Source organism: Oncorhynchus gorbuscha, linkage group LG12 (genome assembly GCF_021184085.1).
Source record: "Oncorhynchus gorbuscha isolate QuinsamMale2020 ecotype Even-year linkage group LG12, OgorEven_v1.0, whole genome shotgun sequence".
Lineage (NCBI taxonomy): Eukaryota > Metazoa > Chordata > Actinopteri > Salmoniformes > Salmonidae > Oncorhynchus > Oncorhynchus gorbuscha.
In genome coordinates, this window is record NC_060184.1 from 45,419,939 (window position 1) to 45,441,186 (window position 21,248).

The 21,248-nt window shown below is 43.8% G+C and overlaps 1 protein-coding gene across 5 annotated transcripts in view; it reads left to right on the top strand.

Annotated features, from left to right (window-relative positions):
• The window catches only part of LOC123991052 (transmembrane protein 108-like), a 99,303-nt gene that overhangs the window by 73,745 nt on the left and 4,310 nt on the right, over window positions 1-21,248 (top strand). For all 5 annotated transcript variants that reach the window (XM_046292195.1, XM_046292199.1, XM_046292196.1 and 2 more), the window contains exons 3-4: window positions 19,492-20,703; window positions 21,072-21,226. In XM_046292195.1, the coding sequence (XP_046148151.1) occupies window positions 19,492-20,703; window positions 21,072-21,226 (1,367 nt within the window). The remainder of the gene's footprint in view (window positions 1-19,491; window positions 20,704-21,071; window positions 21,227-21,248) is intronic.

Sequence of the window (21,248 nt, forward strand, 5' to 3'; positions counted from 1 at the left end):
TCATCTCAGATTTTCAAAATATGCTTCTCAACCATTGCAAAACAAGCATTTGTGTAACAGTATTGATAGCTAGCGTAGCATTTAGCGTTAGCATTCAGCAGGCAACATTTTCACAAAAACCAGAAAAGCATTCAAATAAAATCATTTACCTTTGAAGAACTTTGGATGTTTTCAATGAGGAGACTCAGATAGCAAATGTTCAGTTTTTCCTGAAAGATTATTTGTTTAGGACAAATCGCTCCGTTTTCTGCGTCACGTTTAGCTACGAAAAAAACCTGTATCCAGGATTGTGTAAATCTATCCGCAAGCTCATTAGTATAACACAACGTTAACTATTCATGAAAATCGCAAATGAAATTAAATTAATCTATTTTCTCTCAAGCTTAGCCTTTTGTTAACAACACTGTCATCTCAGATTTTCAAAATATGCTTTTGAACCATAGCTAAACAAGCATTTGTGTAACAGTATTGATAGCCTAGCATAGGATTATGCCTGTCTTTCAGCATGCAACATTTTCACAAAAACCAGAAAAGGATTCAAAATAAAATCATTTACCTTTGAAGAACTTCAGATGTTTTCAATGAGGAGACTCTCAGTTAGATAGCAAATGTTCCGTTTTTTACAAAAAATATTATTTGTGTCGACTAATCGCTCCGTTTTGTTCATCACATTTGGGTAAGAAAAAAAAGAAGAAAAAAAATTTAAGTCATTAAAACGCGAACTTTTTTCCAAATTAACTCCATAATATCGACAGAAACATGGCAAACCGATGTTTAGAATCAATCCTCAAGGTGTTTTTCACATATCTATCGATGATAAATCCTTTGTGGCAGTTGACTTTCTCTTCTGAAGAAATGGAACGCGCATGGACCTACAGATTACGCAATAATTTTTACATAGGACACCGGGCGGGACACCAGGTAAATGTAGTCTCTTATGGTCAATCTTCCAATGATATGCCTACAAACACGTCACAATGCTGCAGACATCTTGGACGAACGGCAGAGCGCATAAGCTTGTTCACAGCATATTCACAGCCTTATAAGGAGACGATAGTAAAACAGAGCGTCAAAAATCCTGCTCATTTCCTGTTTGAAGTTTCATCTTGGTTTCGCCTATAAGATCAGTTCTGGGGCACTCACAGATAATATCTTTGCAGTTTTGAAAACGTCAGTGTTTTCTTTCCAAAGCTGGCAATTATATGCATAGTCGAGCATCTTTTCGTGACAAAATATTGCGCTTAAAACGGGCACGTTTTTTTATCCAATAATGACATAGCGCCCCCATAGGTTGAAGAGGTTAAAATTATAGACTGATCATTTCTTTGTCAGTGGCCAAACATACAAAATCAGCAGGGGATCAAATACTTTTTTCCCTCACTGTATATGCAATAATTGTATATACAATTGCATTGTTTACCTCAGTCAACAGCTGCGGCTACCGTCCGTACTCAGTGGAGGCCTGGATGCTGCTGTTATGTGCAAAGAGAATTACCTTCTAGTTGTTCTCCCACCCTTCCTGGTACCAATCAAGGGACTTGCCCATGGCAGTCTTGAGGGGTCTGGTTGGTCCATTCACCAAATCTGGAGGAGGGGGAAAGAAAGCGATATCTATTGACAACGTTAGATATTGAAATATGTCTGATTATGTACCATAGAAAAACAAATTGTAAAAAATAAATAAAACAAACCATTGGTGACAGAATATAACCTGTGACATCCGTACCTTGTACCAGCGTTCATGATCTCGGTCACTCAAGATGACCTCAGGAGAACCGTGGGTGTAATGACCTTTAAGCAAAAAGTGACAAATTGAAACATTGTGTGTTCTCTGATATGACATTAATTGAAATCATTATATTTTCAGATATAATAGAATGTGATTGATAAACAAAAGATTATTTCACTTGCCCAGCTGTCTACCATGACAATTCCCAGTCAGAAGAAGCGTAGGCTTCATTTCGAAATGGCCAGCATTCATCTCAGTCAGCACGGCCTCCTCCTCCTCCTTAGTAAAAATCACCCTCCTGTGTGGCTGGCCATCCTTCCACCGTAGGTAGATATGATTGCCTAACAAGTTGGAAGAGAAGAGTTGTTGAAATACTCAAGTCTAATAATATTTGCACTGCTGTCTTTCTCTCTGTTTTTTTCTTTCCATCTCTCTCTCTCTGTCTGTCTTAAACTCTCTTCCCACCTCTCTCCCCCTGTCTCACGTTCATCCTTTCTCATTTTCTCGCCCCCTCTCTGTGTCTCTCTAGCAAAAACACCTACTGTAGTTTACACCTATCCATTTAATTGATCAGGTTTAACGTATAGCTAGACATCTCAATATGACAGACATATAACTATATCAGTGGACGCTGCTGAGGAGAGGACAGCTCATAATAATGGCTGGAATGGAGTCAATTGAATGGTATCAACCACGTGTTTGATACCATTCCATTTACTCCATTCCAGACGTTATTATGAGCCATCCTCCCGTCAGCAACACTCGACTGAACTATATGTATAGTTAGCAAATAGCCTACTGTACGTTAGATGGAAAATGGTTGTTGAAAAGTGGCTGTGCATAGCTAAATCCGTCCATCTAATTGAAGTTAACTGCTTTACTTTACCTTGAATTGTGAATTTCTCTGAATGTTGTGCCTCTTGTCGAGATCAGTGATGTCTTCATAGTACTTTGCCTGGTTGGAAAGATAAAAGAAAATCTCCTCGAGGAATGCCATTGAAGTACAAGCTACATACAAACAGACAGGGGCAATAACAGTTACAGTAGCTTATCTTTAAATATTAATGGATCTGAAGTTAAACTGAATCGGAGTTATTGGAAACTCAATAGTAGACTGTTGGAAGATGATAATTTCAAGATTTTATTATTAAACTAGGAAGGATTTTATTTATTTAACCAGGAAGGGCTCATTGAGATTTAAAATCTCTTTTTCAAGAGTGTCCTGGCCAAGATAGGCAGCACCAAGTCATTACAAAAATTACAGACAAACAACATGAAAAACTACAAGTAATCTAGTAAAAACCATAGAATTCACAAGAGTATAACAAAATCAAAAACAGCTAATTAAAAACATTGACAGGTCAGGGAATCAGTCTCAAGATCATTCATCAGTGACTTAAAAATACCAATCGGGACAAGTTCTTCCAGTTTTAAAGTATTTTGTAAGGTGTTCCAAGACGATGGTGCAGAGGACTTAAAAGCCTTTGGAACAGTTAGCAGGATAAAGTCCAGCGAACGAGGAGAGTACCCACCACATTTCTGAACAATAAAAATGCCCAAATAAAGAGGTGGTAAACCCAAAATGGCTTTGTAAATTAAAGTATACCAGTGACTGAGCCTACGAGTGACTTGAAGGCCAGCCAACCCTATACAAAGTGCAGTGGTGCGTAAGAGTTTTTCAGTTTGAAATCAATCTCAAAGTGCCGTGGTAAAGGGTGTCAATTGATCTCAAACACTGAGCATTCACATAGATGGATGCCAAAGATATTATACAAGACAATTGGAGGAAAGCCCAACTATTTAAGTCTTATGGGAAATATTGGGAATTAATGAAGTATGAAATAAGACAAACGGCCATGAAGAGAGGTAAAGAAATGGCTGAACTTAAAAGATTGAGGGAAGATAAACTTGTTAAGGAAATACTTTCTCTAATCTCTATGGAGGACCTTGATGAAGAAGGAAAGATTCAGTTATTCTCTTTACAACTACAAATGGAGCCAATGTATGAAGAGAGAGCAAAAGGGGCATTTGTAAGATCAAGAAGGAGATGGTTGGAGGAAGGTGGAAAAAAAATACAAATTAAATGTACATCTATTCATAAGCTTAATATAAATGGCAGAGAAACTGAAAACCCCAAAGATATTTAAAAATATGTTTCAGAATTCTATGGTAACCTTTATACCAGTAATGCCTGTCTACATATCTGCCTTTCTAGACTCAGTCAAAGACTATGCAAAAGTCATAGATGAAGACTTCCATGAAATTATTTATATTAATGAAATTTAAAAAATGTATCAGCAAGTTAAAGAGAACACATATCCAGGGAATGATGGCATTATTAGTGAATTCCATAAATATTTTCAGGAGGATATTATTGAATTTATATTTCATGTTTTTAAGGAGGCAATTGATTTAGGGGTCCTGCCTGTTTCTATGACACAAGGCCTCATTTCTGCTACTTGCATCCGTCTTTGCAGAAAGACTTATGAAGGGCAGACACATATGTAATTATATTCTACTAGTATTGGACTTTAGACTACAATGAGCACATTATGGAAGATAGCTTCATTTTATTTGTAGACTTTTACAAGGCATTTGATACCGTTTTTGAGACTTCGATTTTTTTGGTTTTGGTCAATATTTTCAAAGTGTAATTAAGACACTTTACAATAACAGTAACAGCTCTGTTAAATTATCCCATGGAATTTCAGAGATTCCACAAGGATGCCCAATTTCTCCTTTCTTATTTTTATTGGTCACACAAGTTATGGCACTTCATATAAATAAGGATAGTTTTAGGGGTATTCAGATACAAGACAAATAGAGAAAGTGGCTGACGACACCACCATTTTTTTTAGGAAGGAAAGCTAGGAAAGCTATTGAGTGTATTAATGCCTTCTCACGTGTATCAGGTTAATCTCTGAATATTAGGAAATGTGAATTATTTGCGTTGAAAAGACGTGACATCAGTATGTAATATCGCTGTAAAAAATATGATCGCATTTCTTGGTATTAAAGTTAGCAAAGATCAGAAAGAAAGGGCCAATTTAGATTTCTCTCCTGTTGTAGAGAAAATTTGAAAGAGATTAAACTCCTGGTTATTAAGAGATCTTTCTTTATCTGGACGTGTACTATTGTCAAGATCTGAAGGTCTGTCCAGATGAGTTTTACACCTCCCTTGCCTTGGATGTTCCTCTGTCAGTAACTAAATCGGTTGATACTAAATTATTTAACTTCATATGGAGGAATATACCTCATTATTTAAGAAAAGCGGTAATATGTAGCACCCAAGGCGAGGGAGGGTTGAACGCTCTAGATTGTAAAACCTCTAATATAATATTTTAGATTAAATGGATACAAAACTATTGAAGAAATAAGGATTGCATTTGGAATATTAACCCTAATTTAATATTCCAACAGATTGGTGGTCTAGAACTCCTACTCAAATGCAACTTTGATATGGGTAAAATCCCTATTAAGCTTGCAAACGTTCATAAACAAGTACTTCTAACTTGGAACCTCATGTACAAGCATAATTTGTCCCCACATAGGTATACAATCTAAAGACATAAAATACAAAAACAAGTCTTTATTTTTCCAGAACTGGTTTGACAACAACATTATTTGGGCTAAACAATTATTGAATGGTCAATAATCAATTATTATTGATGGACAACTGTATGATCATCCAGAATGTATGAGAACAATGTTACATTCACTCCTGAGGAGTATCAAATTGTTGTTAGAGCTGTCCCTTAAGGTGCTATTCTTCTTTTAGGAGAATATAACAATAGTCCAAGTGCATCTGTTGATGATTTTGTAGCCTCAATATTTACATTTTGAACTATAAATATAATAACATCTATATAAGGGAAATGTCAATATGTTACTATTCCCTCTGCTAAAATGTACTGGAATGTAGCCCTAGGACAAGTGAACTGGAACAAAGTTTCCTTGTTTGTCTGGTAAATATTGTATTGAAGGTGAAAGAAGTATCATACAAACTCATTTGTAGAATCTACCCTGTAAAGTCCTTTTATTATACACAGATTTAAAATAGCTACTGATAACAAATGTGTAATATGTGGTTGTGACCCAGAAACTCTTGACCATTTATTTTGCGACTGTTCTGATGTCAGAAGATTTTGGAGTGAGTTAGAAGATTCTATTTGAAAAGAAACGACTACTAATGTTAATCTGAGTGGAGAGACTCTGATATTATGTTTTATTTTGATCCAAATTATATGGACCCTGATTTAACTTTCATTGTTCATTTGTTTATCTTTCATAGAAGATTCTTTATCCACAAAATTATGTGGGCAGAGAACAAACCCCTTTTCACATTATTTAAGATAGAATTTAAATATTATTTTGAAATTATCAGTCAAATGTAAAAAGCAATACGCACCATAAAAGTATTTAACAGGCTGTTAGGTTTGTGTACTCATGTTTGTATATTTCTGCCTTTTTTGTATTTGTTGTGTTCAAAATAAAATAAAACAATTAAGTTACAGTAGCTTGCTTGCTAATTAACGTTAGCTAAATAAAACTGTCTAGCTAGATGGCTAGCTGACTAGTCAGACTGAGGTATATAAGTAACGTTACAGTAGTTACCAACGTCAATCTATAAAAACAGTTATTTATTCCTATTTAACAATATGTACTTAAGACAAATACATGGTAAAGAAAGTGTTCTCTTTTCGGTCCTCTGAAGCAGTAGGTATTCAGCAGGTTGTCACGGTCAAAAACACCTTCCTTGAAGAGCAATTCGGAGGTAATAGCGAACGTTTATGCGGTGAAATAGAACTTCCCGCAACCTCCTTCCTTCGCGACCGCTGCGAGGTAAAATAGCGCCAGGCAACTAGCATAGCAACGGACGTTTTGGTACATTACGTAATCCGGTCAGAATATTGCAAATTCTAGAAACAGCCCTAGCAACAGAAGCTAGAACTCATCGAATCCCATTGTGACGTAGAGGGGGACAGTATTTGGCCGGTGGACACTATTTGGCCGGTGGACACTATTTGGCCGGTGGACACTATTTGGCCGGTGGACACTATTTTGGCCGGTGGACACTATTTGGAATGACAGCCCTCCAAAAGGCTGACGGCATTTGTGGATATGGATGTGGGTACGCAGACCCGCTATCCACTGTGACCCCTGATGATGAGTTCAGATTTTTTGTGGCAATCCCTGCCCTACATAGTGCAACACTTTTAGGACCCATATGGCTCTGGTCAAAAGTAGTGAACTATGTAAGGAATAGGGTACGATTTGGGACACAGCCATAGACTCTTCTCTCTTTGTCTCATATCTCAGGGCACATCTGTACCGCATGCACATGTATGTCTGTGTGTGTGTTGTTTGGGTGTTGTGAAATTTGAGATAGAAGCTCATTGGTATTCTGATCGATGCTGTAAACAGCCTTCCCACATCCTGTGTAGATTTGTGGACGATCCCATTGAGTTAGCATCTGCCTGCCTTAACAGTCCATAGAGGACCTCCTTAATCTAAGGTGATGATTTAGGGAGGATAAACTGTGCTGTGATCTGTGCCTAAGGGCAACTTCTACCCCCTGAGTGTGTGTTTTGCTGGGGTACCTGAAATGCAGACTGAGAAGTGAGAGGAGGTTCTGCATACCTAGGTGGGACAACCACATCACAGGCATAGAAAGTATATTTTTCCCAAATAATGGATCTATCATCAGTAGAGTCAGAGCTAGAAGTGGGGGGGGGGGTGGATGGTCAAGTGCAAGTGGTGCAGGTAGGAGGAGTATTTAAGATACTGTTTGAAGGTAGAGTTTCAGATGTTAAAGGAAAATGGACAGGGACTCTACTGTCCTAGCTTCATGGGGAAGCTGGCACCACCATTGGGGTGCCAGGACAGAGAAGAGCTCGGACTGGGCTGAGCGTGATCTGCCCTTCCGTAGGCGTTGGAGGGCCAAGAGACCAGAGGTGGCAGAACGGAGTGTTCGGGCTGGGGTGTAGGGTTTGAGCATAACCTAAAGGTAGGGAGGGGCAGTTCCTCTTGCTGTTCCGTAGGTAAGCACCATGGTCTTGTAGTGGATGTGAGCTCCGACATGAAGCCAATGGAGGCTGTGGAGAAGCGGGGTGACATGAGAGAGCATGGGAAGGTTGAAAACCAGGCGGGCTGCAGCGTTCTGTTTAAGTTGCAGGGGTTTGATTGCACAAGCGGGTAGCCCAGCCAACAGTGAGTTGCAGTTGTCCAGACGGGAGAGGACAAATGCCTGGTTTAGGACCTGCCCAGCTTCCTGTGTGAGGTAGGGTCGTACTCTACGGATGTTGTGGAGCTGCTCTCTACTACACACACTAAGTTGATTCTCTGCTATGATTGGTGTGGTGGATATAGGATGTAGTAGTGTAGGCTACATCTCATTACTATTACCCCACTGCAGTAGTTGGTAGTATTGGTCGTTTAAGTAAATACTGACCAATGAGGTTATAGCTGAATGTTGAGGATTTGATCATTTTCACCATTATAATGCTTTAATTTCACTAGGTCTCAAACTCAATGCCACTGGGCGGCCAATTTGGCTTTCTGTGGCCCTGGCATTGACTCTAATACTGAGTGATGTGAAAGGGACAGAGAGATGGGGCAAAAGTACTTAGATCAAGTGCACAAGACACAGCAGCCAGCCCTATGATCTACTAATGTCCCATTCCCCTCCATGTCATCAATAGAGCACTTATACATGAATGTCACTCACTTCTTATGCATTCCAAACAGCCTTTAACTCAGTAAGTTTACTGCATAAATTGCCCTTCCCCATGATACATCTCTTGGCTGGATTAATTGAAAAAAAGGTTTTGGCTGATATAACAGAAATAAATCAGGATCTAATTTAACAGTAATATTGACCTCGTCCTTGTTTTTCTCCATCCCAGAATAGTGAGTGGTATGACCAGGTGGGTGTCAGATAGTGAGCGAAGCTAACAGGTTGAATCAACGTGGAAAACTGACTGGATTTGCAAAACCCAACTTTTAACCTAAATCCAATGACATGGTGACCTTTTTCTGTTGAATTCACATTAGTTGACAACTCAACCAAATGTAAATAAAAACTACATGTTGAACTGACGTCTGTACCCAGTGGGTTTGGTGTTGACAAGCCCTTTCAATGAAATGTACTGGCAACCTTAAAACTGCAATCCATAGTAGTGAAACTGCCATGTTCATTTGCAATATTACAACAACAAAGACGTTACTTCAAACAACGAACGCTGTTCAATCGTGGTTTCATCAGACCAGAGAATCTTGTTTCTCATGGTCTGAGAGTCCTTTAGGTGACCTTGGGGCAAACTCCAAGCGGGCTGTCATGTGCATTTTTACTGAGGACTGGCTTCCGTCTGGCCACTCTACCATAAAGTCCTGATTGGTGGAGTGCTGCGGAAATGGTTGTTCTTCTGGAAGGTTCTGTCAGAGTGATCATCGGGTGCTGGTCACCTCGCTGACGAAGGCCCTTCTCCTCCGATTGCTCAGTTTGCACAGCGGTCTTGGTGGTTCCAAACTTCTTCCATTTAAGAATGATGGAGACCACTCTGTTCTTGGGGACCTTCAATGCTGCAGAAATGTTTTGGTACCCTTCCCTAGATCTGTGCCTTAACACAATCCTGTCTCGGAGCTCTACGGACAATTCCTTAGACCTCATGGCTTGGTTTTTGGTCTGACATGCACTGTCAACTATGGGACCTTATATAGACAGGTATTTGCCTGTCTATATAAGGTCCCACAGTTGGGGTGTTGTGTGCAGTGGTGGAAAATGTACTCAATTGTCATATTTGAGTAAAAGTAAAGATACCTTAGTAGAAAATTACTCAAGTAAAAGTGAAAGTCACCCAGTCAAGTACTACTCGAGTAAATGTCTCAAAATATTTGGTTTTAAGTATCAATAGTAAAACTAAAAGTATAAATCATTTTAACTTCCTTATATTAAAGAAACCAGACGGCACAATTTTCTTTTTCTTTTTTTAACGGATAGCCAGGAGCACTCCAACATGCAGAAATAATTTACAAACGAAGCATTTGTGTTCAGTGGGTCCGCCAGATCAGAGGCAGTAGGGATGATCAGGGATGTTCTCTTGATAAGTGTGTGAATTGGACCATTTTCCTGTCAAAATGTAACGAGTACTTTTGGGTGTCAGGGAAAATGTATGGACGAAAAAGTACATTATTTTCATTAGGAATGTAGTGAAGTTAAAAGTTGCCATGAATATAAATAGTAAAGTACATACCCCATACAGATACTTCACTACTTTACACCACTGATTGTGTATATATTGATGAGGGGGAAAAAATAATTTAATACATTTTAGAATAAGGCTGTAATGTAACAACATTTGGAAAAAGTCACGTGGTCTGAATACTGGTCGATATTGGCCAGCAACTCATTTTTCCACCTGAGATTGCTTCTACCAACCTTAGGCCAGACATGGTACTCTGGTCCCCTTCACGAAAGGCTGTGTACATCATAGAGCTTACAGTCCCGTGGGAAAACTCTGTTGAAGAGGCCTACGAACGTAAGAAACTGCGTTACACAGAGTTGGCAGCAGACGCAACTCAGCGTGGCTGGAATGCAAAAGTCTGGCCAGTTGAAGTGGGATGCAGAGGATTCGTGGCTTCTTCCATCATCAGGTTGCTGAAAGAACTTGGAATCCATGGACAGGCTCTGCGGCAGACCGTCAGAGCAGTTTCTCAAGCAGCTGAAAGAGGTAGCCAGTGGATCTGGATCAAACGGAAGGACCCTTGCTGGGCTATAACTTCATGACCCCTCACCCCCACCTGAGAACTCAATTCAGATCCCTCCAACTTGAGGAGGGCATATGAGGTATGCGGTCAGCTGTATGGCTGGCTCAGAGAAGAGGACGCCCCTGCCTTGCACAGTCCTGTGGGACATCTTAATTGGGCATGGGACACAAGCTAAGGCTTGATCACCCTTTAGCTGGCCACCTTTGATGAGGGTGTTTAGTGATTAAAGGCCGAAACACCCACTGATTCGAAGGCACACTACTGAGGATGTGTCCCAAAAATTGACATCTTACCCCAGTCTAAGAAATAAACCTCCCATGCCACTCTGTCAACATCACGGTAAATCTCATGCGAGTGCATTCCATCTATTGGCACAATGGACAGTTTTTAACATCTCGTCCCGTGTTTTATGATTCTGATTATCTGGACCAGTCCAGTGACTGCTGTGAAAGGACAGCTGACAACATAGGAAAGTCTGTGTGACAGCTTGGAGAGACAGCTGACCGGAGGGAATAGACCCCACTGGGGCTGTCATGGGTTAGCTACCCATGTTGGCAGTCTCCGACGCTGTTTCAGTATGTTGGAGACACCCGCTAAGTGCTACTGAAAGTCAACAAAGGAACATACCCCTAGAGCCTGCGAGAGCTGGGGCGCAAGATGGCTCAACGACTGATCACACGGTTACGGACCCAGGAACGGAAACGACTATGAGTAGGAACACAGCACATGAGACAACCATAACAGCAGCAGGACACACACTTCAGGTGTGCAGCTGTGGTTGGGAGAGAGTAACATCGGCAAGGGGGTTAAGGATCCATCAAGGGAGGAAAAGGTGCTTGTTAGAGAAGCAGAGACAGGGACCTCGCATTGACCAGTACTTCTTACGAAGCAGCCAGTCAAATCAGTCGAATGAAGCACAGCGACGGGACGCAAACCAAAGTTCGCAGAGCATCAGCACCCCTGTAACTGAGGAGGATAACACAAGCACAGAAATGCCGGTGGATGAACTCACCCAACCACAGAGACCTCTAAAAGAGGAAAAGATCAAAGGGCACAGACCGAGTGTGAAGTGGCCCAAAGCCGTTGAAAAGAGAGAGTGGGAAACAATCAACAACGACCTGACAAAAATCTTGGAACAACAGGTAGGAAAAGCAGAGAAAAACCTTGAAAGGATGGGAGACATTATCTACCACTACGGAGAAGAGCGCTTTGGCGTAAACGAAAGGAGAAGTGGCAAGACACCTCCCGCGCCAGCCAAATCTAGGAGACAGCAGGAGATCGAGATACTTGTCAGAGAGAGAAGGCAGCTGAGGAAGCAGTGGAAGAAGGCCTCTGATGCAGAGAGAGAAGGTCTCATGCTACTCCAAGCAGACATTAAATGTCGGCTGGCAACCTTGCGAAGAGCGGAAAACTTAAGGAAACTTCGTAGGAAGAAGGAACACTCAAGAACACGGTTCTATAAAAACCCCTTTAAGTTTGTCAAAGATCTCTTCGCAAAGGAAAAGTGCGGAATCCTAAAAACTACAAAGCCTGGACTGGAAGAACATCTGGAAAAGGTCCACCAGGACATGAAAAGGCATGAGCAGATAATCATCCCACATGACATCCCACCTATTCAACCACCAGAATTCAATCTGGACACTGACCCTCCAAAATGGAGGGAAGTAGAGAACGTTGTCCGAAGAGCAAGAGCGGCCTCGGCTCCTGGGCCTAATGGAGTACCATACAAGCTCTACAAGAACGCCCGGATGTTCTACGCTTTCTTTGGAGGCTCATGAGGATAGTGTGGCAGAAGGAAATAATACCAAAGGCATGGCGAAGGGCTGGTGGTGTGCTAATCCCGAAAGAGAAGGATGCGACAGACATCAGTCAATTCCGACCAATCTCCCTTCTCAACGTCGAAGGGAAGATCTTTTTCAGTATAATAGCACAGAGGCTGTCCACTTATCTGGAAAGGAACAAGTACATTGATACATCTGTACAGAAAGCAGGCATTCCTGGTTTCTCTGGTTGCCTGGAACATACTAGTATGATTTGGCACCAGATCCAAACAGCTAAGAAGGACAAGAGAGACCTCTATGTCATCTTCCTCGACTTGGCCAATGCCTTTGGCTCAGTTCCCCATGAACTCCTCTGGGAATCCTTCAACATTTTCCACGTACCAGAACCCATCACTACACTGGTAAAGGCCTATTTCCAAGACCTGCAATTGTGTTTCACAACACCTGACTTCACAACAACATGGCAGCGCTTGGAAGTAGGCATAATGGCAGGCTGTACAATTTCTCCTCTGGCCTTCACTATGGCCATGGAAGTCATCATCAGGGCATCGAGATGGGTGGTCGGTGGTGAGAGAACTAAGGAAGGGCTCCGTCTCCCACCTATCCGAGCATACATGGATGACATGACTACACTGACCACCACTGCAGCATGCACCAGGCGGCTACTTGCAAAACTGCAGGATAACATCAAGTGGGCACGGATGAAAATCAAGCCAAGCAAATCTCGAAGCATCTCCATAGTCAAGGGACAGCTTAAAGATGTGAGGTTCTGCATTGGAGATGACCCGATACCAACGGTGTCTGAGCAACCCATCAAGAGCCTGGGTAGATGGTACAACGAAAGCCTCCGGGATAAAGATCAAGTGCAGCAAGTAAGGCAGGACATCGCCGACGGTCTTGAGAACATCAACAAGACCCTACTGCCTGGGAGGCTCAAGCTCTGGTGCCTACAGTTTGGACTTCTCCCCGGATAATGTGGCCACTCACCGTCTATGAGGTCCCAATAACAACAGTGGAGAAGATGGAGCGAACCATTACCTCATACGTGAAGAAATGGCTGGGTGTCCCACGATGCCTGAGTAACATCGGCCTCTATGGCAAAGGGGTCCTTGAACTACCTCTTACAAGTCTAACGGAGGAGTACAAGTGCTCTAAAGTAAGACTTCAGATGACATTGAAGGACTCCAAAGACCAGACCATTAGCAAGGCTGCACCTCCCTACAAACTGGACGGAAATGGACATCATCCAATGCTGTGCAGCAAGCAACATCAGCCCTGAGACACCAAGACATTGTGGGGAATATCCAGCATGGAAGAGGAGGCTTTGGCCTGGCAGCAAGCAAACCAACGTTCCATAAGGCAACAACATCTGAACGCAGGAAGCTGGTGGTCGAGGAGGTGCGCAGACAGGAGGAGACTGCAAGAAGTGCAAAGGCTGTCTCTTGCTAAACAAGGGCAATGGACGCGGTGGGAAGGCCTGGAGAGGAGAAAGATCAACTGGAGTGAGCTTTGGCAAATGGAGGCAAGCAACATCAGCTTCATCATAAGAGCTGTTTATGATGTGCTTCCATCACCAAAAAATCTACATCAATGGTATGGCGAGGACTCGACCTGCCCCCTCTGCCCAGCTCCAGCGACTCTCAGGCATATAATGACAGGTTGCAAGACCAGCCTCTCACAAGGCCGCTACACCTGGAGGCACAATCAGGTCCTCAAGAGCCTGGCTGCAGCACTTGAGACCAAGAGGAGTGCAACCAATTCATTACCTCCAAAAACAAGCAATCCCGTCAAAACAACAACATTCATCCGGGAGGGACAGAAAAGGCCCAAGTATCCTCCTACAAAGCCAGAAACTGGACACCTAGCTATGGCCCGGGACTGGAAGATGCTTGTCGATATTGGCCAGCAACTCATTTTTCCACCTGAGATTGCTTCTACCAACCTTAGGCCAGACATGGTACTCTGGTCCCCTTCACGAAAGGCTGTGTACATCATAGAGCTCACAGTCCCGTGGGAAAACTCTGTTGAAGAGGCCTACGAACGTAAGAAACTGCGTTACACAGAGTTGGCAGCAGACGCAACTCAGCGTGGCTGGAATGCAAAAGTCTGGCCAGTTGAAGTGGGATGCAGAGGATTCGTGGCTTCTTCCATCATCAGGTTGCTGAAAGAACTTGGAATCCATGGACAGGCTCTGCGGCAGACCGTCAGAGCAGTTTCTCAAGCAGCTGAAAGAGGTAGCCAGTGGATCTGGATCAAACGGAAGGACCCTTGCTGGGCTATAACTTCATGACCCCTCACCCCCACCTGAGAACTCAATTCAGATCCCTCCAACTTGAGGAGGGCATATGAGGTATGCGGTCAGCTGTATGGCTGGCTCAGAGAAGAGGACGCCCCTGCCTTGCACAGTCCTGTGGGACATCTTAATTGGGCATGGGACACAAGCTAAGGCTTGATCACCCTTTAGCTGGCCACCTTTGATGAGGGTGTTTAGTGATTAAAGGCCGAAACACCCACTGATTCGAAGGCACACTACTGAGGATGTGTCCCAAAAATTGACATCTTACCCCAGTCTAAGAAATAAACCTCCCATGCCACTCTGTCAACATCACGGCAAATCTCATGCGAGTGCATTCCATCTATTGGCACAATGGACAGTTTTTAACATCTCGTCCCGTGTTTTATGATTCAGAATACACTGTATATCTCACTAGGTCAGGATATTTTAGCCTCCATATATCCACTAGTTCCCATCTATGTGCCTGCCCACCCACACGCACGTTTGGGGAGCTATTTTATTCCATTCTGTACTGTGTATTGTGTGTATTAGGTTCATGCCTCACGGTACCTCCTTGCATTACATCAACAGCATTATATTGTTGTGTACACACTCAGAGGGCATTGGAGGCCAAGAGTGTTGCTTAGTTAGGACACCTAGTCAGTCTTTACAGGGAGGCGTAGGGGCAGGAAACTGGCTATACAGGATGAAGGGCTCCCTCATTCCCCCAATGAATCCCTAGAGCTAGCCTGTGTCTGGGGCTGCATCCCGTTCCCTACATAGTGCAGTACTATGAGTCATTGCCTGTGAGTCATTGCGAGTGTCTGTCTTATTGTAACGTATACGCTGGGAGTCTAATAATAAATGGACCATCGAACAACATAATAAACACAAGTCGCGTATAGACATGAAACACATACACAATACTGACTGGGGAAGGAACCTAAGAGTGCCAGATATAGGGGAGGTAATAAGTGAGGTAATGGAGTCCAGGTGTGCCTCATGATGACGTGCAGGTGTGTGTAATGATTGATGGCAGGTGTGCGTAATGATGGAACCCAGGACCGGTGGTTACAGTTGACGTCGAACGCCAGAGGGTGGAGGAGCGGGAGTAGACGTGACACTTATGAGCAGCAGCAGTAGCTCTAATCTAATGTCACTGCCAGACCAGGAGTGGGTGACTCACTGCCAGAAAAAATGAAACATAACCTTTGATGAAAATGACGAGTTGAGCTGGAGATATACTGTAGCTTGAGATTCCTCCTCGTTGTCCTTAGTGTTTACTAACCCTCCGCACTGTGTGTAGTCACCAGTAGGCATACTTACATTCACATTACTGTATGGAACACTCACAAAATTCAATTCAATTCAATTCAATAGATCTTTATTGCCCGAGAAGGGAAATTTAACACACTGCTATAAGAAAAGGAGGAGGGAGGGAGAGTGGGAGTTTGATCTTCTAGAGACTATTGTAGAGAATCTGCATGAATCCGTATCTATATCATACCAGATAATCTGTGTTTGTGTGTGAGTGCATGCGTGTACATGTGCTTCTCAAGAGAGATTAGATGACTCTCAACCACACAGCCTACCACACAAGTAATGAATAACTTCACAAAATATTGACTATTCACCAGACTGACAACGAACATCATGCAACATGTTTTGATGCTACCAAACTTAAAAGGTGTTTTGCCTCCTTTAAGATTTTATGAGCTACTCAATAAAACATGATGATCAGCGGGTTGCCAGATGCATATTAATAAGTGTGTTTATTGCAGATGAGGAAGACCAGTGTGCGAGCGAGCGTGGGTGCATGTATGGGCGTGTGCAGAGTTGCGTGTGTGTGTATGTCTGCGGAGTGTATTGCTGGAGCATGTGTTAGTATGTACAACGGATGTAAACTTTGTTGCCATTTTGTTGGTCAGCGGAGCCGGAGCGCATGTATTTTCCAGGCTTTTCCCGACCGACCGAGGGCCGGGTTGCCAGGTAGTGTTGTGATATTGGGGGTTAGACACTGATTGAGTGTGTGATTGAGGCCAGACTACAGCATGACAAACAGTGTTGCACACTATCACACTCCTGAAGTACAATGCTCAGGAACAACTGCTACTGTTAGTCTATAGCAGCAACATAGTAGCTATGGTTTACTAACAGCCCCCACAATGGACAACATAATATAGTAATCCATTCTACTCTGTGTGAATGTAACCATAGATAGCCTATATGCGACTGAGAGACATGTATATATGTATTAGTATGTTTGTGCATGTTGGAGGATGGAATACAGTAATAATGTGTTGAGGAGACCGGGGGGGGGAGGGGGCAACGTACCACCAACAGAGATCAACAATGGGCCAAAATATGAGGCAAATATTCCTGGGGTGGGTCAGACTATTTCTGTGAGACTATGGTCTCCCTGCCTTACGACCATCTCTCTGAGACCACCATTCATAAATCAAACTATCCTGTCTGTGTTATCCCCCAGTCATGGGTCACTCTGGAGTGTCTGTATTAGGCTCCTCTATGCATCAGAGATGTGACAGGCTTGGTAAATGGAAAGCAGAGAGGAGAGGACACTCTCATACAGTACCTCGCAAGCCAGAGCAGCTGTGTCCTAAATGGCACCCTATTCCCCATGTGCACCACTTTTGAATAGGATGTCATTTAGGACACGCACATATCGAGAGAAATATGATTTATGAGTTGAAGGCTGTGTTTAAATGCCTATTGGATCCCTTAATGGACTGGGGGAAATGAGTGTATAGAAATGTGTGATCTTGAATACTGGTATATGACTGAGTTAAGATGGGTAATCAGTACAGTGTTTGAGATTGTGGACGTGTGCTGGTGCTGTTTCTTGTGGAATTTCACCCTCTTTATTACCCTTCTTTGTCCTTATACTCTCTTTTCTTTATCATTCTTATTTGATTTATTTCTATCTTTTCTTTTCTCCATCTGTACATGTACTCTACATGGCCGAAAGTATGTGGACACCCTTTCAAGTTAGTGGATTTGGCTATTTCAACCACACCCGTTGCTGACAGGTGTATAAAATCGAGCACACAGCCGTGCAATCTCCATAGACAAACTTTGGCAATAGAATGGCCCGTACTGAAGAGCTCAGTGACTTTCAACGTGGTACCATCATAGGATTTTCCAAAAAGTCAGGTCGTCAAATGTATTTTTTACCTTTATTTAACTTCACTTAACAAATTCTTATTTTCAACGACGGCCTAGGAACAGTGGGTTAACTGCCTGTTCAGGGGCAGAACGACAGATTTGTACCTTGTCAGCTCAGGGATTGGAACTTGCAACCTTTCGGTTACTAGTCCAACGCTCTAACCACTAGGCAACCCTGTATGCCCTGCTAGTGTTGCCCCAGTCAACTGTAATGCTGTTATTGTTAAGTTGAAACATCTGTCCTCGGTTGCAACACTCACTACTGAATTCCAAACGGTCTCTGGACGCAACGTCAGCACAAGAACTGTTCTTCGGGAGTTTCATTAAATGGGTTTCCATGGCCGAGCAGCCGCACACAAGCCTAAGATCACCAGTGCGCAGTGCCAAGCGTCAGCTGGAGTGGTGTAAAGCTCGCCGCCAATGGACTTTGGAGCAGTGGAAACTCGTTCTCTGGAGTGATGAATCACGCTTCTCTATCTAGCAGTCCAATGGACAAATCTGGGTTTGGGGGATGTCAGCAGAACGCTACCTGCCCCATTGCATAGTGCCAACTGTAAAGTTTGGTGCAGGAGGAATAATGGTCTGGGGCTGTTTTTCATGGTTCTGGCTCGGCCCCTTAGTTCCAGCGAAGGGAAATCTTAACTCTACAGCATACATTCTAGACGATTCTGTGCGGCAGCGTAGCCTAGTGGTTAGAGCGTTGGACTAGTAACCGGAAGGTTGCGAGTTCAAAACCCCCGAGCTGACAAGGTACAAATCTGTCGTTCTGACCCTGAACAGGCAGTTAACCCACTGTTCCCAGGCCGTCATTGAAAATAAGAATGTGTTCTTAACTGACTTGCCTGGTTAAATAAAGGTTTAAAAAAAGAATTAAACAATTCCAACTTTGTGGCAACATTTTGGGGAAGGCTCTTTCCTGTTTCAGCATGACAATGACCCCATGCACAAAGTGAGGTCCATACAGAAATGGGTTGTCGAGAACTTGACTGGCCTGCCCAGAGCCCTGACCTCAACCCCATCAAACACTTTTGTGATGAATTGGAACGCCAACTGCGAGCCAGGTCTAATCTCCCAACATCAGTGCCTAACCTTACTAATGCTCTTGTGGCTCAATGGAAGCAAGTCCTCACAGCAATGTTCCAACATCTAGTGGAAAGCCTTCCAAATCAAATCTTATTGGTCACATACACATGTGTGCATGTTTAATACAGACTTTAAAAAATAAGTGAAAATACACATATTATTCAATGGATTATTATTTATTTTTTAAGCGGAGTTGCAAAAGCATAGATTTCAGTGGCAAAAAGCATCAACTTTGCAGCTGTTCAAATAAAACCCAGCCCTGAAATGAAACCTAGGCTAAAAATAATTTGTACATCATATCAAAGGAAAAGACAAATAAAACACTGATCCAAGTGGGCACTTCTGACTTGTCACTTCAAGCCCAAATACTGTATATCATACTTTGACTAAAACGATGACTTATTGACTTAAATTGTTGTGCAACATCATGGGTAAGCTCTGGCCATCGTCTTTCTGCTCGATTTAATCCAGCCCACGGTTGTAAGGTTCCTCCAGGACTCATAAACAGCATATTGCCGCTTCTGGAGATCAGTGTTTGTGCCTCAATATTCCAAGCAGGGAACCTCAGGAGAAAGGGTAGAGCGACCTGCACACACACACACACACACTCAGATATGCATACCTACACACAAGCACACACACACATTCTATATAGTAATTATCTCTCTCTGTAGGTGTTCTAGCGATCCTATCTGTGCCAGTGGGAGTGGTGTCCTCTACCCAGGAGCTGTACCCCAGCCGGACCCCCAAGGACCCTGTCTCCATGTCAGCGCCCCACAGCAGCCCCCCTAACCCGCTCCTGCCTCTCCCAGACTGGCAGCAGGAGGACTCCAGCAGCGGGGACCCTTGGTCCCCCCAGGGAGGGGCGCTGCCCACAGGCATCATCAAGCCCACCACAGCCCCCAGGTCCTGGGGCTGGCATCTAACCCACCACACCAGCCTGGCACACACTGTGACACCACCCAGTAAAGACAGCCTCATTCTTGCTGCAGCTACTTTCAGTCCTAACACTGTGAACTCTGTGAGAGTAAACCAAGACCCTGGCCCTAGCTCTGTCAGTCCCAGTCCAGTCAAACAGGCCCATTCCCCCAGCTCTGGTGCTCTCAACCCAGGCCACAGCTCCAATTCTCTCAGTGCAGACCAGGGCCTCTTGCCCAACTCAGTCAATCAAGCCCATAGCCCAGATACTGTTAATGTTAACCAGGGCAACAGCCCTCTTAGCCCTCCCAGCTCTGCTGGCCCACAGAGTGAGGTAGCTGCAGTGGAGGGGTCTCCAGACTCTGGGTCTGTCCTGGCTCCTTCTTTGCCCAGCCCGCTCACAGATAGAGAGCATACTCTGGGCCTGGAGCTTGGTGGTCCACCGGCCCCCACACACACCCAGGAGCCTATGGGGGGGAATGTCAAGGAGCCCACAGACACCAGTCAGCAGGACTTCACCACTGAGCTGCAGCCTTCCTCTCACTCCTCCTCTTCCTCAAAGGATGCTGCTCTAGATCAGACCCTTTGGGAGCATGTTGAAGCCACTCCCGAGCTTTCCCGACCCCACGCCATCACCCTACGGGAGGTGCACCCCCTGGTCAATGAGGACCCCACCCTGGAGCTCAAAACAGATGGCAATGTCACTTTTCATAGCGGCAGTGTGGAGGGCATCCCTGGCAAGGACCCTTCCTCCCAGTGGAACAGCTCATCTGCTACGGAGCCCCCCTCCATGGCCAGTGGGAACTTTCTGAACCGACTGGTTCCCGCCACCACTGCAGACCCCTGGGGTCCTGGTAATGGCTCCAGCCCAGCTCTGGACTCACCGCTGTCCAGCGCCACCATCTGCCTGAGCAAGATGGACATTGTGTGGATAGTGTTGGCCATCAGTGTGCCTGTGTCCTCATGCTGTGAGTATCAAATAGCAACCTGATGAATGCTTTGATGCCGAAATAGTTTTTTTTTGTTGATAACAAAGCCCTTTATATCAAATATCCATTCCCCTCTATAGGGATGAATATATATTGTACAATTTAAGTATAAACTCAAAGCCTCTTAGAGAAAACCATATCAAAGGAAATTGTGTTTGAGTCAGTAGGAGACTGACCACCACTTTTAGGAGGCTGAGATCACGTTTATACCACCCAACCTGTCCACTGAGACAATGTGATACATAATGAAAGAGCTGGACTGAGGTTCTATCGTTTTAGAGGCTGTACTGACTTTGCCTTCCCCACCTTCCTCCATCCTCCCTCCCTCCCTTCCTCTCCCCCTCCAGCTGTCCTGCTGACTGTGTGCTGTATGAGGAGGAAGAAGAAGTCTTCAAATCAGGAGAACAACCTGAGCTACTGGAACAATGCCATCACCATGGACTACTTCAACAGGCACGCGGTGGAGCTGCCCCGGGAAATCACATCCCTTGACAATGCTGAGGTACACAGTCCTGAGACTGACT